The following is a 17,209-nucleotide window of genomic DNA, read 5'->3' on the forward strand; positions in this document are numbered from 1 at the left end:
AGGCTGAGTCACACAACCTGAGCCAGATCTGATTAAAGTCACTGTGTTGCAGCAGGTCCAGAGTCAGAGTCAGAGCCAGGCCACAGGATTTCATTTTCACTTATGGAAAGTAAAAAAAAAAATGTATCAATGAAATGAAACGCTGCTCCTGGCTTGTCTCTGCCAGCCCCACTCCCCGAAATAGACCGTTGCTATGTTGGCTGAACCTGTACGGATTCAGGCAGCAACGGTAGCCCCTAGTGACCATTAGAGGGAAGTGCAATAGAAATACTGAAACTCCAAATTTGGTAAATATAAAGACTACTATAGTGGGCGCTTTATTAATTATATCAGCCATTGAAACTGCCTTTTGTTTAAATTGATGTGTTTAAATTTTGATCTAATTTCTTCTACCTGTTTTTATTTCGATTTACCTTTTGACAAGTAAAAATCTTTACAATAAAAAATCATTAAAATTAAACAGGCAAATTCCATCCATACACATTCAAATTGATGTATTTATAAATCATTGTGAAATTATCAATATAGTAAAAATGAATAGTTAGAATAAATTTCATGTCCATTTAGACCTGCTTGACATCAACATTTGTTTCATCTGTCTTGTGTAGCGGTGCTGACCTCTGACATGTCTTTGTTTGACATACATTCATTGTAGAGACTGTAGATCCATCTGTGGTTTGGCGTGACGCTGTATTGTAACTGGTGTGGTCACTGATGTAGACTGACAAACTGTTTCTCTTTAGGGATTGTAGAGGGTGGGGTGGTGTGGGTGGTGGTGTTAAAGGATGGCAGAGTGAATAAGTGAGAACATGCTTGGTTGGCCTTTGGATTCCTAACACACGCCTTTGTTTTGTTCTTGAGGGTCACAGACGAACCTGAGAGAATCAGCAGATCTCCGGTCACAAGGTGAGTACTGATTTTTTTTTTTTCCTTGGTCTCTTTTTATAGTTGCTATCACCTGAAGGCAGCACAGGAAGCTCAGCTTCTTTTCAAACATACTGTTTTGTTTACGTTTACATGGATGTACTAAAAGGCAACTTTATGACTAGTTTAACACTAAATCTACTGTTTATCACTTGAGATGTTTTTCTATGGGGGTCGATGCTGATTGGACGAATGGTAAGAGATTTCACTTCTTTGGAAGATGGACTTAACTGGGAATCAGTGAACCCATCAGCTTTTATAAAAATAAAAAAATAAAAAGCTGAGCTTGTTGTTGTTGGTTGCTTGGTGATAGAGAAAGACGCCAAGCTGCTATGAAAGAGTCTGTGAAAGTCAGTGAGTGAGTCTAAATGAAGCTTTCCCCTTGTTACAGTCGCCGAGTATCATTGAACAAATTCACTCCATCTTAGAAGCATGAACTGTTCATTAGTTCATTAGTGGTTTTCTAGTTTTTTTAATTACCACAATGAAGAAAAAAAAATCTTTCTAAAGCTCACTGAAAAACACTGTATCATATGTTAGGCATTAAGAATAGCATCATTATTTTATCTAATGAAAGTTCCAAGCATGTGTCTGACACTGAAGATTTGTTTTCCCTTTGACCTCAGCTCTTGCTCTTCAGTCTCAGTCTGAGGTTAAAAACAGCAGGTAAAGCAGGTTAATGTGAGGTGCTGTGACTGTAGATGAAGAGCCTGTGGTAGAGAATCCTGTGGAACGTTAACTGTGTGTTACTGTGATGTGGATTTTAAAAAAATGAAAAAGTGTCGTTTATTTTATAGACCATCACTTTGAGATGGACCAAAATCACTTCCATGAACGGTGACGTTGCGATGGTGGTTGTTTTGTTTTTTTCTCTCTCCCTTTATTGTTGTTAATCTAACGGCAGAGAACAAGTATAGACGTTTGCCTTCTGAAACATTACTATATTATTTCTTACTACCATCTGCACTCACGCTGAAACAAATTTAATTACATGAACTTATTTATTCTAGAATCTATATATCTATAGTTGAATCCCCCCTTCCCTCACACTGGTTTATTCAGCTCTGTATTAACAGACGATGTGTTTCTTCTACTCTTACATTTCGTATTTCTTACACTTTTTGTCTTCCCACCACTACTCTAGTCGCCATATATCTGGGCATCAGAAAGCGACAGAGCCCCGGACCCCCAGATGCGGATGGGATGTGAGGGTACGGAGCCCCCGCGACCCTGCTGAGGTGGTGCTGGCCCTGCGGGAAGCGGCACAGGGCTGTGGCTGCCAGGTCCACTTGGCAGGGCCCTTCCTCCTGTCCTGCACCCACGGAGCTGCCGGGGCCCGGGTGGCCTTTGAGGCCGAGGTCTGCCAGTTGCCCAGCGGGCTGGGCCACAGCAGCGGCGTGAGGTTTAAGCGCCTGTGGGGGGCACCGCTAGCCTTTAGAGATATCGCCACCAAAGTGTCCAAAGAACTGGAGCTCTGAGAGCAACAGGAGGTGGGGCAGGGACGGCTGCTGACTGGAAACGTTCAATAAGAAGAAGGAGGAGGAACAGTAAAGCTGACGCCATCGTAGCCTCCTCTTCCTCCCTAAGCTCTACCTATTCTGATGAGGCCAGTAACACCTCACCTCCTCCAAAGACCCTCACCTTCTGATCCCACCAATCACAGCTAGATCACAGATGCCAGACTACCATCTTCCCACTTAACAACCAGTAACCTGGTGATGTCACTGAGCTCAAACACCTACTTAAAAAAATATTCAATTCCCACCATACATGGCCCCCCCACAGTTTTGTTTTCCTCTTGAGTTCATGCTCAATAATATTTAATGTTGACACAGAAAAAAAATTAGCAATTTGATCATTTTCATCATTCCCATTTCCCCACAGTTGTTCTTATTTCTCTTTTAAAGAGCTGCTATTAAAAGTTTTTATTTTTATTTTATTATCTTTTTTTTTCTTTAAGTTCTTTAGAAGCAGGAAGATGTTTGACATCTGTTGTCATCCTTGGAAGCAGACATTTTGGAGGGGTTAAGGACGCAGTCTGACTTCCAGCCTCTAGAGGGAGACATGCAGAAGTGCAGAGACTTGAAACAGACTGAAAGAAGCGCCACAACCTCCCAGCTCATTTGTAACTGTCGAATATCATTTCTTGGTCACGGATGGATGGTGAGTTAATGCAGAAGCCAAGATAAAACGATGTGCTTTAATATCCAATGTTTGCAATGTCATTCTATTTTAAAGGAGTTTCTAATCCAAATGAACCCGTACATAAAGCGTGAAATATTTCGCAGAATAGCATTTTTACGTCATCCGTAATTACATTAAGTTATTTTCAGTCAATGAAAAGAATCTATAATAATTCCAGATTATTTGACTGAGATAAACTATAATTTGTTTTTTACATAAACAAACTTTTGGACCCTGGACAGATCAAATATAAATGTCTGTGCTAGCAAAGCATGAAGGTATTAAGTTCAACCGTTTTCCAAACAAAACTAGTCGTATTTCAGACATTTATCATTTTAATAATTAATTATAAATGTCCATTTAATCTGATGTGATGACAGCAAATGACACCAAACAAACGTCTGATTCTAAATCAAGGAAAATATTAAACTTCCTTTTCAAGCTGAGAACAGTTTCTCTGATAGCACTTCACACCAACACTTACACACAAAGACTTGAAAACAACAGGACTTTATTTGTCTTAATTATTTTTATTTTTGTTGAAACCAATAAGCACTTTTTTGTTTTTCAGTCAGTATCAGGTGTTATTACTGTAGCACTGTGGAGCATTTCTGTTTCTTTTTTGTTGTTTCTTTTTTATTTTTTATTTTTGTAATGTACACATTGTTTTAACAGTTCAAATTAACAGTTGAAAAAAAGTCCCTGGACTTGAAACTGAACTTGCTGTGTTAGCAGAGAGAGGCCACTAGAGTCTGCCAGAAGTGACTGGAGTTCTGTAGAAATCTGTTCTACCTTGGTTGATGATGTCAGTAGTTTCAGAGGGTTTTTCTTTTTCTAAATTACAACTGCATGTAGAGAGACACAATAGAAGATGGAAATAAAAACAAATGGGTGAATATGATTGGTCAGTGTGGGTGATTGACAGCTATACTGTCATTCGTCAGCCTCTGAGACAGTGCAACACGGCCAGACTTCCACTGAACATTGTAGCTGTGACTCACACCAGTGACCAATTGCGTTCGACGTCCCACATCTTCTATTGACTGCATCTCTTCCTGCAACTGTAACTTACAAAACAGACTTGTATTCTCTAAATAAAAACCCAAGATGAGACTGTGACATCATCAGGAAGGTGTAGATTCAACATCAGCGGTCAATGACCCCATTGTCCATTTGTATGATGCACACAAACTGATGAACTTTATAAAGCAGTGGCATTTCTGGTGACCTCACCCTGACAGTGACACAGCTCCGTTCAGTTCATATGACCAGTCTATTGTTACAGTGCGCTCCAGTTTCCAATTTCATGATTAATTTCAGCTGATGTCGTGTTTTCTCTTTAAATGAGAGTGTGTTTTTATTTTCACTTCACCACAGAGACATAGCGAGCGTTACAGATTGTGCTCATGTTGTTTGGTCACCTCGGCTCCTTTTCTCTATATACTGTAGACTTTACCCTGTGACTGCAGAGGCCGCAGCACCGATGAGAGGTTTACGACTGTTGATAGATTCCATTATGACTGTATCAGGTCTACGACTGTTACCCAATCAGACCCCTGCCTCACCAGGCCAACGTACAATTGTAAATGTTGCAAGGCCATGAGACAGTGGTGTGATGTAAGAATGTGACCTGGAATTACGTTTTTACACTTTTTTTTTTTTTAATAATAAAGAAAAGAAATCTGCTCATTGAACACAAACACACCAATATTCAGCCACAGAGGGCTTCATTGACCAAGTGTCAAGGCGATGCCTTCGCTCCAAGCAATTGCATATGTTAGCGTAGTTTGCGGCACCACTGATGTGCAGATGTACGATGTTGCAGTATAAAGAGCGTACGTGTTTACCAGTTCATGGGAGATTTCCACTACAACTGTCTGAAAATGTGAAGCTGTGATTTAGGGCTTAGTTTGTCTCTGTACAACGTGGCCTCGCTCTGTCCACCTGTTCTCTTCATACAGACCAGGCCCTGCTTTGTGTCATGTGTTTGAAGCTGTGGCTCTAATTAACCAAACTTAATTTATGAGGTAATTATGACAGAAATGATTGACCTGCAATCCTGCATGTCTCCTAGAAAATGATGTGTGACACAAAATAAAGACTTTCAACTTCTTTCTTAACTTTTGGGTTTTTTTTTAACAAAACAGAATCAATACATTTTTATTAGTTAAATCACCTGTGTGTCAAGATTCTGGGAACACAGTCCATAGACACAGACAGGCAAACTGCAGACTGAAGCAGATGAAGAGTTGTTTTACGTCTAGACTTCAAGAATGATGTCCATGTGATCTGTTTGGTATATTAATATATATGCATACCTTATAGTGACCTGAAAGTAGTATTAAAAAAACAATTTTCTATTTTGTTCCACATTTCTAGGATTCCTGGGAAGGCAGCTTTTCAGTCCCGGTAATTGGACAGAGGCAAATTTCAGAAACTTTCAGAAACTTGTGGGATTTTAGGCCACACAAAATGACTTGGCGGGCCACATTTGGCCTGCGGGCCTTGAGTTTGACACATGCTAAAATTTAGAGGAATATTGTGTAGTGGAGGCAGTTGCTATTTATTGTCAGATCTGTACTAATTACTTTTAAAAACTGATTTGTCTGTAAATAGTTTATTGTTAATGCATGTTTTGTCTTCTCCTGTTACCCCCCCGACCTTACACAATACACAAACAAATTCAAATTACATGGGGCATACTTTAATTGTCCATTTATATTTTACAACCAAAAAATACATTTTGGTGTCGTCTACATAGCCATTGACGAGACTATGCACGGCTTGATCCCAGGATGTTACAGAGAAGATGGGTGACAGGTGATGAAAGTGACGGTGACTCAGTGAGACGAGTCGAAGAGAGAGCAGGAAAGGAGCCAATAAGAGAGATGAACAGAGGTAAGTAAGAAAGAAATGAGTGGAGAGAAAATTGGAGTTTCATCTGGTCAGAAGTAAGAGGAAAGTAGCTAGTTCGCTGAAACCGGTGCTACTCGTTCAATTTTTTTATAATATATAAATAAAATAAAAAAACAAACAGACAGTCATTCGGTCAGTGGTTGTCTGTCCACTTTACTTCTGGGCGGGGATCATGTCATCAATGGACTCTCCCTTCTCCAGCTTCTTCTCCATCTCAACCATCAGCTTGACACCATCAACCACCAGCTGGACCTGATCCACCTCGGAGGAGCCCAGACGGTCAGCGTTGGAGATGTCGAACACACCACCCACGGAGGCTGTGTCCACACCACCTGTAGAAGTGAAAGAGGGAGGGAAAAGGTGAATCCATGGTCGGGTCAAGCTGCCAGACAACAACAATACTGGAACAAAGGTTTATCATAAATTCTCCTTTTCACTTCCCAGCCAGACCGACAGTAATGATCTGACGTCAGTACCTGTGCCGCGCTTCTGCAGACGCAGTCTGGTCAGGATCTCCTCAAACTTGGCGTGTGTGCTCAGCTTGGCCAGCTTGACGTGCACACCACCACGCAGACCAGTTCCCAGGTTGGAGGGGCAGGTCAGGATGTAGCCCAGATGCTCGTTCCACATGAAGCCGTGGTTGTGCTTCTTGAAGATTGCCTCAATCTGGAGAGAGAGGAGTGACATTAAAGTAAGTTGTCCGGCTTCTATGACGCAACAGAACTGGAAACCAGCGTCAAAATTTCATATTCCACTACTAAACTGTGGTCCCAAAACTTTTTTTGCAGCGCCCCCTTTGGTAAATAGAGCCAACCCATGTTGGTGCTTTTTGTGCTGTACCTTCTGCAGGCCAACGCAGAAGCGTCTGAAGACCTCCTTCATGTTGCCGCCCAGCTGCATGGAGATGACACGCAGGTGATCCTCCTCGTTCACCCAGACCAGGAAGGTCTTGTCGTCGTTGTGCCTGTGAGGTGTTTGGAAAACTACTTTAGAAATTGGAAGGATAATTGGAAAGACTTTAAGACTAACTCCTCTTTATTACAGGCTGAAACATCACTGACAACACTGTTCATTTTTTGTGCTCCTCACCAGATGCCTCTGCCATCGGGCCAGTCACGGGCCATTCCAGCGCAGGTCAGCAGGGGGGAGACGGGCTTGTCAAACAGGAAGTGATCAGCGATCAGCTGCTCCTGTTCGGCGTCGGACATACCAGTCAGGGGGTAGTACTTTCCCTTGAACTCACCTTCCAGGGTGGACAGGGCTGAAAATACAAATCACAAAAGAAGGAGTCAAACCTCCAGCAGATTTATCCACTGTGACGTCTGTGCTCTTCACAATAAAACAATCCTGACAATTACCCTCAATGGACAGCTTCTCAATAGCTCTGCGCTCTCCACGGCTGTTGTGGGGGGGCAGGGTGAATCCCTTGATGCTGCGGCCAGTACGGACACGGCTGGACAGCACGTAGTTGGGGTCCAGGTCATCACCACCCTGAGATAATACAAAAAAAAATGCAGTAACCACATTACATTACTGTGTTTCATTATCAGGGTTTCCTCTTCATTTCAAAGTACAGCCCTGTCCGTGGACCATTGTCACAGCTCTGTCATCGACCTCTCTTCTTCTCACCTTCAGGTTCTCGAAGTTCAGGTCGGTCTTGTGCTTGTCAGTTGGCTTGTAGCCACCGTGACGGTCGGAGATGATGGGGTCCAGCAGATCCTTGAAGACTTCGTAGGACTCCTCATCACCGGCGACACAGCCGACGGTCATGATGAAGGGGTGACCTGGAGAAAAGAGAGAGGAACAACACCAGGTTTATCGTCTTCATCGATCGCCGCAGGTCAGATTCTTGGCACAGATTGTGCCTCGTCTGGTGAAGATGTAATTGTGCACGTGTGTCTTACCAGGGTTGTCAACACCAGTCTGGATGACGTCATCCACGGTGAAACCACTGGGGGTGGATTTGCTCCTCAGCTTACCATAGATCTCCTTGGTCAGCACCTGGTTCACAAAAGACACCATGCAGGTCAGTGATGTCAAAGGTAACCTGCAGAGAAAAAACAGCTGACGTCACAGCTGACGGCTCATTACCTTGGCCATGTGGTTGTTGTGCAGGGACAGATCGGGGAACTCGTCCTCCACGGAGAACTTCATTTTGTAGTCGTTATGACAGTTCTTTGCCATGGCTGCGATTCTTACGCCGTCTAAGAGAAGGGGAACAGCAAGAGGAGTTGGTGAGTCATTTTTAAAAAACAAAATCTACAACTGTACATCTGGTACCATGGGTCTTTTCTGGGAGTTCACCCAGTTTTTCAAGGAGTCTATCAATGAGTCGCCTGGTAAAGAGGAGACCCCTTCTCATCTTTGTTTTCTTTCTTTCTTTCTTTCTTTCTTTCTTTCTTTCTTTCTTTCTTTCTTTCTTTCTTTCTTTCTTTCTTTCTTTTTCTCTCTGCTCCTCCTTTGTTCCTTTCTTCCTTTCAGCTGTGCCTTCTACAGGTTGCTCTCACCCATGTTTCCGCTGCCTCTGCCCCACCCACTCCTCACCCTTCACCCCCTCAGTGAGGTTTATAAATAGTGTAACTTTGTCCTTGCTGTGCAGTGGCTCCTGCTCTGCATTTGACCCTGTGAAAAAAAGTCCCTCTGTTTCTCTCTTAGAATTAGACAAAGCTCCTCTGTAATGGATGTTCCTTGAAATAAATATATAAGAAAAGATATAGACCTTTAATGCTTCAATTTTAAGAGACAATTTGTTTTTAGACAGTATTTCAATCAGTTTTTTTATTATCAGAGCTCAAGGCAGATAGTTTAAGTCATTTTCATATTCAGCCTCTCTGACATACACTTATTACCAACATAACATAACATAAGATCACAACACTGACTCACATTAAGTCAAGAGAAAATTCTGCAGACCTGAACTCTACAGAGCTGCAGCTGAGCAGGAATAGAATAGATAGATTTACGACTACCAGGCATCACTCTGTGTCTAATTTTAAGTTAACCTCCCTCTCTCTCTCTCTCTCTCTCTCTCTCTCTCTCTGACCAATGACACCTAACCCACTAAAAGGTCAAGACTTGCTTGGCTCACAGATGGCGCCACCGTACGCTCCATGTCTAAATTGAGAACTTCTGGACGTTTCACGGACACACCTCAAACCTGCTCTGCTAACGTCAGCAACAGCTGAGGGAAACTTGTCCGCCCCCACTCCCACTCTCCCCCAACTCCCGTTGCGACAGCATCCAGAACAAGTGTCAGGTATTTAAAAAGACAAAAAACGTTAGTAAAAGAAGTCAAATATAAATGACGCTGATGGCAGCGTGATCAAAGTTGACCGTAGAGCATCCATAGTCGACATAACGTGCAAAGACTCAGGCGAACCAAACAATGTCTGTGTGGAGATTTCTGCATTATTTGGGTCAGAAATCCCCCTCCTCCCTCTTAGAGTATTTACTTCTGCTTGTGAAGTTTTGTCACAGAGATGCTTTTTTCTATAAGATTTTCCATTCTGAAAATTTTGTCTATTTCACCACATTCAAAAACTGCAACTAGTTCAGATTCCAGTTTATTACCTGCTTAGGAGAAAAGGAAAGAGGTAACAGATCCCGGGATCAGATCCTGTCCACCAAATGTAGGGGTTGCCCAACTCTGCCAGGTGATGGATTTTATCATTTATACCCCAACCTCTGTCCCTATTGGCTGACCGCGCTCGGGGCACACTCATGTGATTGGTCGTAGGGGGTCTTCTGTCCATGATTGAGTTTCTAAAAGGAAAGAACGAACATCACACTAGACTCGAGAAGAGAGACAAGGCAACAGCTGCAGCTGCTCACTTAAACCTTTCACCATCTGCCTGCGTGTGGCGTTGGGATCTGCAGGAAAGACGGCGGTTACAGGAATGTACGAAAATAATATAAACAACGCAACTTAACATGTGCATAATTCTGCTACGACAATGAATGCATTTTTAAAAATGCACTTATGTCATAACCTGAAAACCACAGCAGGTGAGTTTCAGGGACTGGATTCATGTCCAGCCGTGCACACACGTGCAATAGGAGACAAACACCGTGTCCTCCATTACAAAACTGTAGTTTTAAAAAAAATTCATTGAGCCATTCAGCTCTAATTCAAAGTATCTGCTTAAGATGTGTGATACATCACTCGGTGTCAGATGTCATGTAGTGCTCCATAGTGACAGAGTGTCCAAACTCCGGACATGTGACAAAGCTCCGTTCCACTGTTCTGGTTTTTCCGGTGTTTCTCAGAGTGTGTTACAGATACATTGGCCTTTAAGTGTCGACGCACATCATTTCCATCTAATTAGTAATAGATCGCACCCAGTGAGCTACCCACAGACAGATACTGAATCATGTGACTGTGTGGGAATTGATAGTGGGAGCCCAGAGAGTCATTCACTGTTGATGCCGGTTTTCCTGGATCAATCTGGAAAATGTGTGATCACATGAGGGATCGGCTCGGACAGTAATCTGTAATCTGAAGCTGTCTGGGTAGAGAGGAAGTTACCTATGTTATGTATAAATCTGAAGAGGTCATTGGTGTGGAGAGTTGCATCGAAATAACGTTCCTGTCAGGTGGACATCTATTTCCCAGAGCTCCAAAGATTTTTCAATAGCACCATAGCAGGTTTTTTTTTCTTTGTTTTTTGTAGCATAGTAGGTATCAGTTTCATTTTAGTGTATCTTATAAATATATACAAAAGCTGATTTTCAAGTGTATACCTGACCATTTCTTGGTCACTTTACATGTTAAAGTCAACAATATGCCAATGATTAGACATAACCGATCAATTCTTATATAACAGGGTAACAGCTAATGCATAATTACTGACCTGTTTTTTCACCATTTATTCTTGCACATAATCAGTGAGCACTAGCTTGTAGCGCTAATACACGCCACGTCACAGCACACAGATCTGTGATTGTTTATGTGTGTAAATATTCTCAGTTCGCTCCTGTAACTGTAAACGTGCAGGTGACCGGGGTTTTCAGGAGGTCGGTTACTTTCAATAGTCAGGCTCCAGTTACACCGCTGTGCTGTGACCATCCTCAGAGGTGCATTTCTAAATTAAAGTCTTTCTCCATGTTACTGAATGTTTCTCTGCTACTGTGAACACAGGCTAATGAGTGTGAACACAAACAAACCTATAATATGGCAAAGCAAACAATAACATCTGACCATCTTAGACCATTGGTGTCCGAGCTAAAGTGATCTCTCTCAAAATAAACTTACAGTTACACAAACAGAGTCCAAGGGACACACATGTCCCTTAGGTTATACCACAGGTGTCAAAATCAGGCCCGGGGGCCCAAATCTGGCCCGCAGTGTAATTATATTTGAAGTAGTATATGAGAAGTTACTGGTGAAGGACAGTTAATATACATAAATGCAAACCTTTTCAGTATTTGAGTTGTACAGTTGAGCAGAGAGGACAGAGTTAAGTCTTAAAGCCTGCAGCTAAACGTTAGCTTGTAACAGTGAAGCTGCACAAGCAGAATGTGGAATAGTTCCATCCATATGTGTCTTATGTTTCTCACTTTATGACCCTATGGTTTTTTTTATATACATTAAAGTGACATGTACTCCTCGGTACATCCCTCCTCCTCCTCCTAAAACTCAAAGGTCACACTCTACATCCCTCCTCCTAAAACTCAAAGGTCACACTGCTTGTCGTCTGACATGTGCTCTATGCGTCCTCTTCCCATTCAAACCACTTAGTTCTTTGGCTCATATGCCAAGGTGGCACTCGTCCAGAATCCCAGTTTAGACTGTCACTGTATCGCCCCGCACATCCATGCTACTCTCAGTCGGCAGAGCCAAACACCCTGCAACCTGCAGCTGCCCTGTGGAAACTTGCACCAAGGACGGTTATGTAAGCAGCTCCACTGGGACTGATTTATCATGACTCTAATCTGAACGCCATCAAGAGAACATGCAGAATTGAGTCTAGACAGTGGACGGACTCTCGCCACAAACTTTTGCTCTCATTAATTTTAAAAGGCTGCACAGCCACTTGTAGAATAGAAATGTTCTTATATGAAAAGAAAAGGGCAACTAGTGGAGTTCAGAAAATTGTGTTTTAATAGTATTGTTTTAAGGATACAATTTAGAGTTTTAAAACCTAAACTAGTTAAAAAAAATGTTGCAATGAATCTTGTTTTTTTTTTTTGGAGGGGAGGTAGTAGTGGTCTTAAGATTTTGGGTGTCACTGAACACCTGGGGGTTTGAGCTGGACTGTCCCAGACATACAAACCCTGACATACTGCAGCATGTTAGCAGCTTGGAGAACCTACAAATAGACTCAGATATTTGTAAGACAACTCTTCCAACATGTGCACATCTTACAGTGTTGGAATGAGGAAGGCCGGAGTGAATGTGGAGTGAGAAATGTTATGAGATGTGACAGTAGAACAGTTTTCAAGACAAATGAGTATGAGTGATAAAAAGACGGGTGTCATAAAAATGATGCCGCAACACAGGGATTTGTGGATCACACACTTTATTAAAAAAAAAAAAAAAAAATACTGCATTATTTTGTCCACTCTATTAGGTAAATTTTACTAGTGACTATTTCCCCTTGAACCAGTCTGAACTGGTAAAGCTGCAGCCACTACAAAGTTCCAGGGTTGTGGAGTGTTTGCCTCCTGCTGACTTCATAAGTACAGAATTCCAAACCCTCCCCTGGCAGTAACATCAGAATGATCATAAACACGGTTTAGCAGAAGCCTAATGACTGGATAATGGTGGCTGTGCAGCTGCAAGGAAGCGTTGCATCACCAAGAATGAAGCAGAACATCAAGTGGTAGTGATGTGAAACTACACCTTCACTGAACTCAGTCTGGGCTGGGTAAATGCTATACCACTGTGTACTGCTGTTTCCACGATGATAACAGTTTTAATTTAAGGTCCTGTTGTGGTTTGATGTCTGTTGATCTACTGGTGCCTCTGAACACTGTTGCTGTGATTTTATCAGGTTCTTTGATGACCCTTATGGTGACGAGACCCCAGCTTGTGTCCACCAGATACAGTATTTAACCTCTCTGACCCCGTGGAGTTTAGAAGTGTAAGCCCAAATAATTAAAGGCTTTGGCTGGTAGTGTGATGTCCTGCAGTCAACTTCTCCAGGGGGGAGACACCTCACCCCCTGTTGTAGAGCTTTCTTCAAAGGCTTCCTTCGATGGATGCTGAAAAAAATTTGAAGGTATGAATTAGATGGGGGGCGCTAATCACTAAAAGGTTTAAAAATCCATACATATAAATCTCCCACAAATTAAAGTAAAGGCTTATTTAAGGACTTTTGGAAAGAAATGTATGATTCTGTCCACAAGGGGTTTGAAGGATCTATAGGTGAAAGGGATTCATGTATCATTCTTTTACAAGTGTTAATGTCCGCACCTGTTTGCTGGAGTTATTTCCAGTGTGGTGGTGGTGGCGTGTTCAGTTTCATATTGTTTGATGGTAGGTTATTAGGGCGTCTTTTGGAATTATCAAACCTTCACATTTGTAGATAAATGTAAGATGATAGCCCATTATCAGTGATGGACAATTTATAAATACCAATCAGGTTAATGACACATTTATTATCTGTGCAAATTAAGGGTAGAAACTTACAATTACATGACAACAAATGGATTAAAGACATACTTTTGGATTATTTGATGTTTTATATATTTTTTTGTCAATATAGAGGTGACTGTGTAGGGCTCACAGTGAAACCTGAGTTTCCTGAGTAAATCATGTGGGTGTCACTGGGTGGATGGGCGGTTTGCACTCTGGGTAACTGCTGTCTATCTATTTTAAGTGCCACCTCCCAGGGTCCTCCCATCTCCAGTGCCAGTTCTCCATATTGAATTGCATTGAGTCAGCTGTCATTCTGTCTGTCCTTCCCTCCATTCCTCCATCTATTCATGTTTCATTTCATTTTATTAAACCATAGCAGCAGAACGGCAGTGTTGGTAGAAATATGACAATAGAATAATTACAAGTTAATACTGAATTCTCACATTACTTTATGTGGTGTTATAAAACATAATGTGAAAACATAATTATAGTTCAATTTTCCATTCTTTAATTAGCTTGTTTACACAATTATAATTGGCCTTTGATTAATTTAGCTGAACCTTGGAAGGGACTGACTGCAGAAGATAGAGCTGAAATTATGTGAATGCGTTTTTGTGTGTCAACATATTTTGAAATGGTGACAAGAAAAGTTGAAGGTGTGTTTTATGTTGTTCTCAATGTTATGTCAGCTGTACAGCACAATGTAGCTCTTCAATATATGTACGGTATATGGTCCACAAACCTTATTGTTAACATCACCAGTTGCCCAGAATTACCAGCTCAGATGTGTCTGTTCTGTGATACATTCGTAATATTCACTGCACAATCTTATATTTTAAAAACAAAACTAAAATGTTTGGTGTTTTGTGCATGCAGTGTTTTTGTTTTGTTTCACTGACATTGTTGCTTGGGAGCTGGTAAATATTCAGTCCTTAACAAAAGAGAGAATATAAACATTTAATAAAATTTTGCATTTATTAGATCTGTGGCAGAAATATTTTATCCCAACTTAATGCTGACTATTGAGGACAGTTTAAAATATCAATCAATCAGTCAATCATGTCAGATGGTCTTGCATCGGGTTGAGACCACCAGGTGCTGTCATCTATGTCGATGAGCTGAAGCACATCAAGGTCATGCTCGGTTCTAGTTCATATCCAAATGGAGTGTCATGTTTGTGTCTTCGAGGAGTCAGGCAACTCCGTGTCTCTAACTTGTGAGGAGTCCTTGTTCTCTACAGTCTGCTCTGACTCCCCTTCAGCCACACTCTCCACTGTCTGCATGATTGCGAGGCCTCTCATGACGTCGTCAGACTCAGTGAGGAGCAGAGTCTTAGACAGATGTGTACTCAGCTGAAGAAAAGCTTGGGATGGATCTTTGAAGACGCTGCTCCGTAATGGTTTTCTCTCCTGGACTTCAAGCACAGGTCCGAGTTTGGTCTTGGTCCATTTTAAAAGCGGTGCCCCAGTGCGGGGCAGATCTTCGGTCTGTTCAGACTTCTTTTTGACTTTCCTCTTTTCCTTAGGTTTAACTTCCTCCTCAGGGCTCTCCTCAGTGTCAGATAAACTCAGTTCTTCAAGTGAGAAGCGTGCCTGTGAGAGGGCAGAGTCCGCGGCTGACTGAGCCAGATGCTGCATGTGCTTTGTAAACTCGGTGGAAGCTCTGGACAGCAGAGACTCAGGTGCCTGTGCCCCCATACACACATGTGGTGTGTCTCTAAAGGACACTTGTTGTACAACCGTTTCTTCAGGCTCCCTTTCTGGGCTGTCTGAAGGCTGAGGCAATACCTGAAGGGCATCCAGAGGATAATTTACCAGGGGCTTCTCTGATCGTTGTCTCTCAATATTCTCAAGCACAACTCCATATTTTGTTCTTGTCCATTTCAGTAGTGGTGCTGCTAACCGACATAAATCTGTCAGGCTGAAATCAGGCTCATCAAGATCATCTGATGCGGTTGAGGAACCTTCCTCTTTCTCTCCCTCTTCCTCTCCCTCTTCTTCTCCCTCTCCCTCTCCCTCTCCTTCTCCCTCTCTCTCTCTCTCTCCCTCTCCCTCTCCCTCTCCCTCTCCTTCTCCCTCTCTCTCTCTCTCTCCCTCTCCCTCTCCCTCTCCCTCTCCTTCTCCCTCTCTCTCTCTCTCTCCCTCTCCCTCTCCCTCTCCCTCTCCTTCTCCCCCTCTCTCTCTCTCTCTCTTTCTCTTTCTTTTCTTTTTTTAATGTTTCTGGATACACTCTCTTCACTTTCTTATCTATTTTTGGAATTACCCGGGACTTCTCTATAAACCCAGAAGATTCTGTATGCGTACTGTGAGGGGCTTGTGCTGTCAGTTGAAGAATGAGATCTAGAGGATCTTTCCAAAGGCTGTTCGCCGAGGGTTTTCTTTCTTGAGCCTTTAGAATAGGTCCATATTTGGTTCTAAGCCATTTCAAAATTGGTGCTGCTGTCCTGAGTGATATCTGCTTACCATCGACAGTGTCTCTGGAGTGTGGGGTCTGTGGGGCATTTGATTTTAGCTGGAGAATGGTGTTCTCCTCATCATCTCTGATAAGTGAGTCCGAGGTCTGGTTGGAGTCTGTGCTCTGTGTTCTTGACACATTCACATTGGATTGAGATTCCTTGTACTCAGCAGTTCTAAGAGGCCTCCTCTTTACAGTTTGAACCAGTGTTAGTGTGTATGGAGCGAGGGACCAGTAATCAATGTAGTGGGTGGAACCTGTGGCTTGTGTGGTTTCAAGTGCTTCTGATTCATTTTCACTTGGATCATCAGACGCCTGACTCTTATCAAACTTCCTCCTGATTGCATCTCTTCTCTGAACCTTAATCTCCCGTTTCTTTTTTGCGGGAGTTTCTTCTTGTTCAGACCGCCTCTTGAGTGTCTTATCCAAGTTCTGCAGTAACTGCGTGGCCACCATAGATTCAGAAGAACCTGCGGAGACCACGGTCTGAATCCAGTCTGCGTACAATTGAAGAATTGGCCTGTCTGTGGTGTTTGCATAGGTATTGTCAACATGTTTTGCTAAAATGCTTTCACAAAGGTCTGTTCCTCTTCCAAGACTCTTTGCTATGTTGGAGTTAGCTAGCACCAACTCATTATTATAAATGTTATAACACACAAATGAGATCGGGGCCTGTTCCATGCCTTCAACCTGAAAGTTTTGTCTGCACAACAAATCTTCAGTCCAAATACGGACATTCATGTCAGACGATAAGCTGATGAACATTTTGTCCTTGTGATTGTATCGAATGTGAGTAACAGGTTTGGTGTGTCCTTTGAGTTCACACACACAGGACAGGGTTCTGTTGGGTAACCATAGCCGCAACAGGCCATCAGAACCACCGGTCAGCAAATACCCTAGAGGGCAGTATTCAACACACCTGAAGAACTCGTCATTTCCTTTGCACTCAAAGACTTTCTTTTTGACTCTGCTAGTGCGTGAAGTAGGGAGGACCATTAGGGCCATGATCTTGTGATTAGCACCACAGATGACAAATGAATCGATCAAGGGAACATAGTCAACCCTCTTGCATATATCGTAAAAAATGTGCACTTTCACGCACAGAAATTCATTAAACGCTCTCTTTAGAAGCTTTGGAACATAAATAGTAGG

The 17,209-nt window shown here is 42.4% G+C and overlaps 2 protein-coding genes across 4 annotated transcripts in view; one reads left to right on the forward strand and one right to left on the reverse strand.

Annotated features, from left to right (window-relative positions):
* The window catches only part of mark4b (MAP/microtubule affinity-regulating kinase 4b), a 33,818-nt gene extending 27,862 nt beyond the window's left edge, over positions 1-5,956 (forward strand). The window contains exons 17-19 of one of the 3 annotated variants that reach the window (XM_025055180.1): positions 862-906; positions 1,551-1,590; positions 2,069-5,956. In XM_025055180.1, the coding sequence (XP_024910948.1) occupies positions 862-906; positions 1,551-1,590; positions 2,069-2,402 (419 nt within the window). In that variant the 3' untranslated portion in view covers positions 2,403-5,956. The remainder of the gene's footprint in view (positions 1-861; positions 907-1,550; positions 1,591-2,068) is intronic. The other 2 variants (XM_008308870.3, XM_025055179.1) reach the window with 2 other exon arrangements.
* On the reverse strand, positions 5,797-9,730 carry ckmb (creatine kinase, muscle b). Its single transcript, XM_008308869.2, has 9 exons — positions 9,595-9,730; positions 8,116-8,228; positions 7,929-8,025; positions 7,654-7,808; positions 7,383-7,515; positions 7,114-7,285; positions 6,865-6,988; positions 6,501-6,690; positions 5,797-6,356 (listed from the first exon to the last, which is right to left on the reverse strand). Exons 2-9 carry the CDS (start codon positions 8,206-8,208, stop codon positions 6,178-6,180), a joined length of 1,143 nt encoding a protein of 380 aa, XP_008307091.1. The 5' UTR covers positions 8,209-8,228; positions 9,595-9,730; the 3' UTR covers positions 5,797-6,177.
* Between the last annotated feature and the right edge of the window lie 7,479 nt (positions 9,731-17,209).

Source organism: Cynoglossus semilaevis, chromosome 4 (genome assembly GCF_000523025.1).
Source record: "Cynoglossus semilaevis isolate Cse_v1.0 chromosome 4, Cse_v1.0, whole genome shotgun sequence".
Classification (NCBI taxonomy): Eukaryota; Metazoa; Chordata; class Actinopteri; order Pleuronectiformes; family Cynoglossidae; genus Cynoglossus; species Cynoglossus semilaevis.

Coding starts and splice junctions, on each gene's coding strand:
- ckmb (XM_008308869.2), bottom strand. CDS start 8,208: ATGGCAAAGAACTGTCATAACGACTACAAAATGAAGTTCTCCGTGGAG. Junction 8,026..8,115: donor ACAACAACCACATGGCCAAG/GTAATGAGCCGT, acceptor TTTGTGAACCAG/GTGCTGACCAAGGAGATCTA. Junction 7,286..7,382: donor TGAGAAGCTGTCCATTGAGG/GTAATTGTCAGG, acceptor TTGTATTTTCAG/CCCTGTCCACCCTGGAAGGT.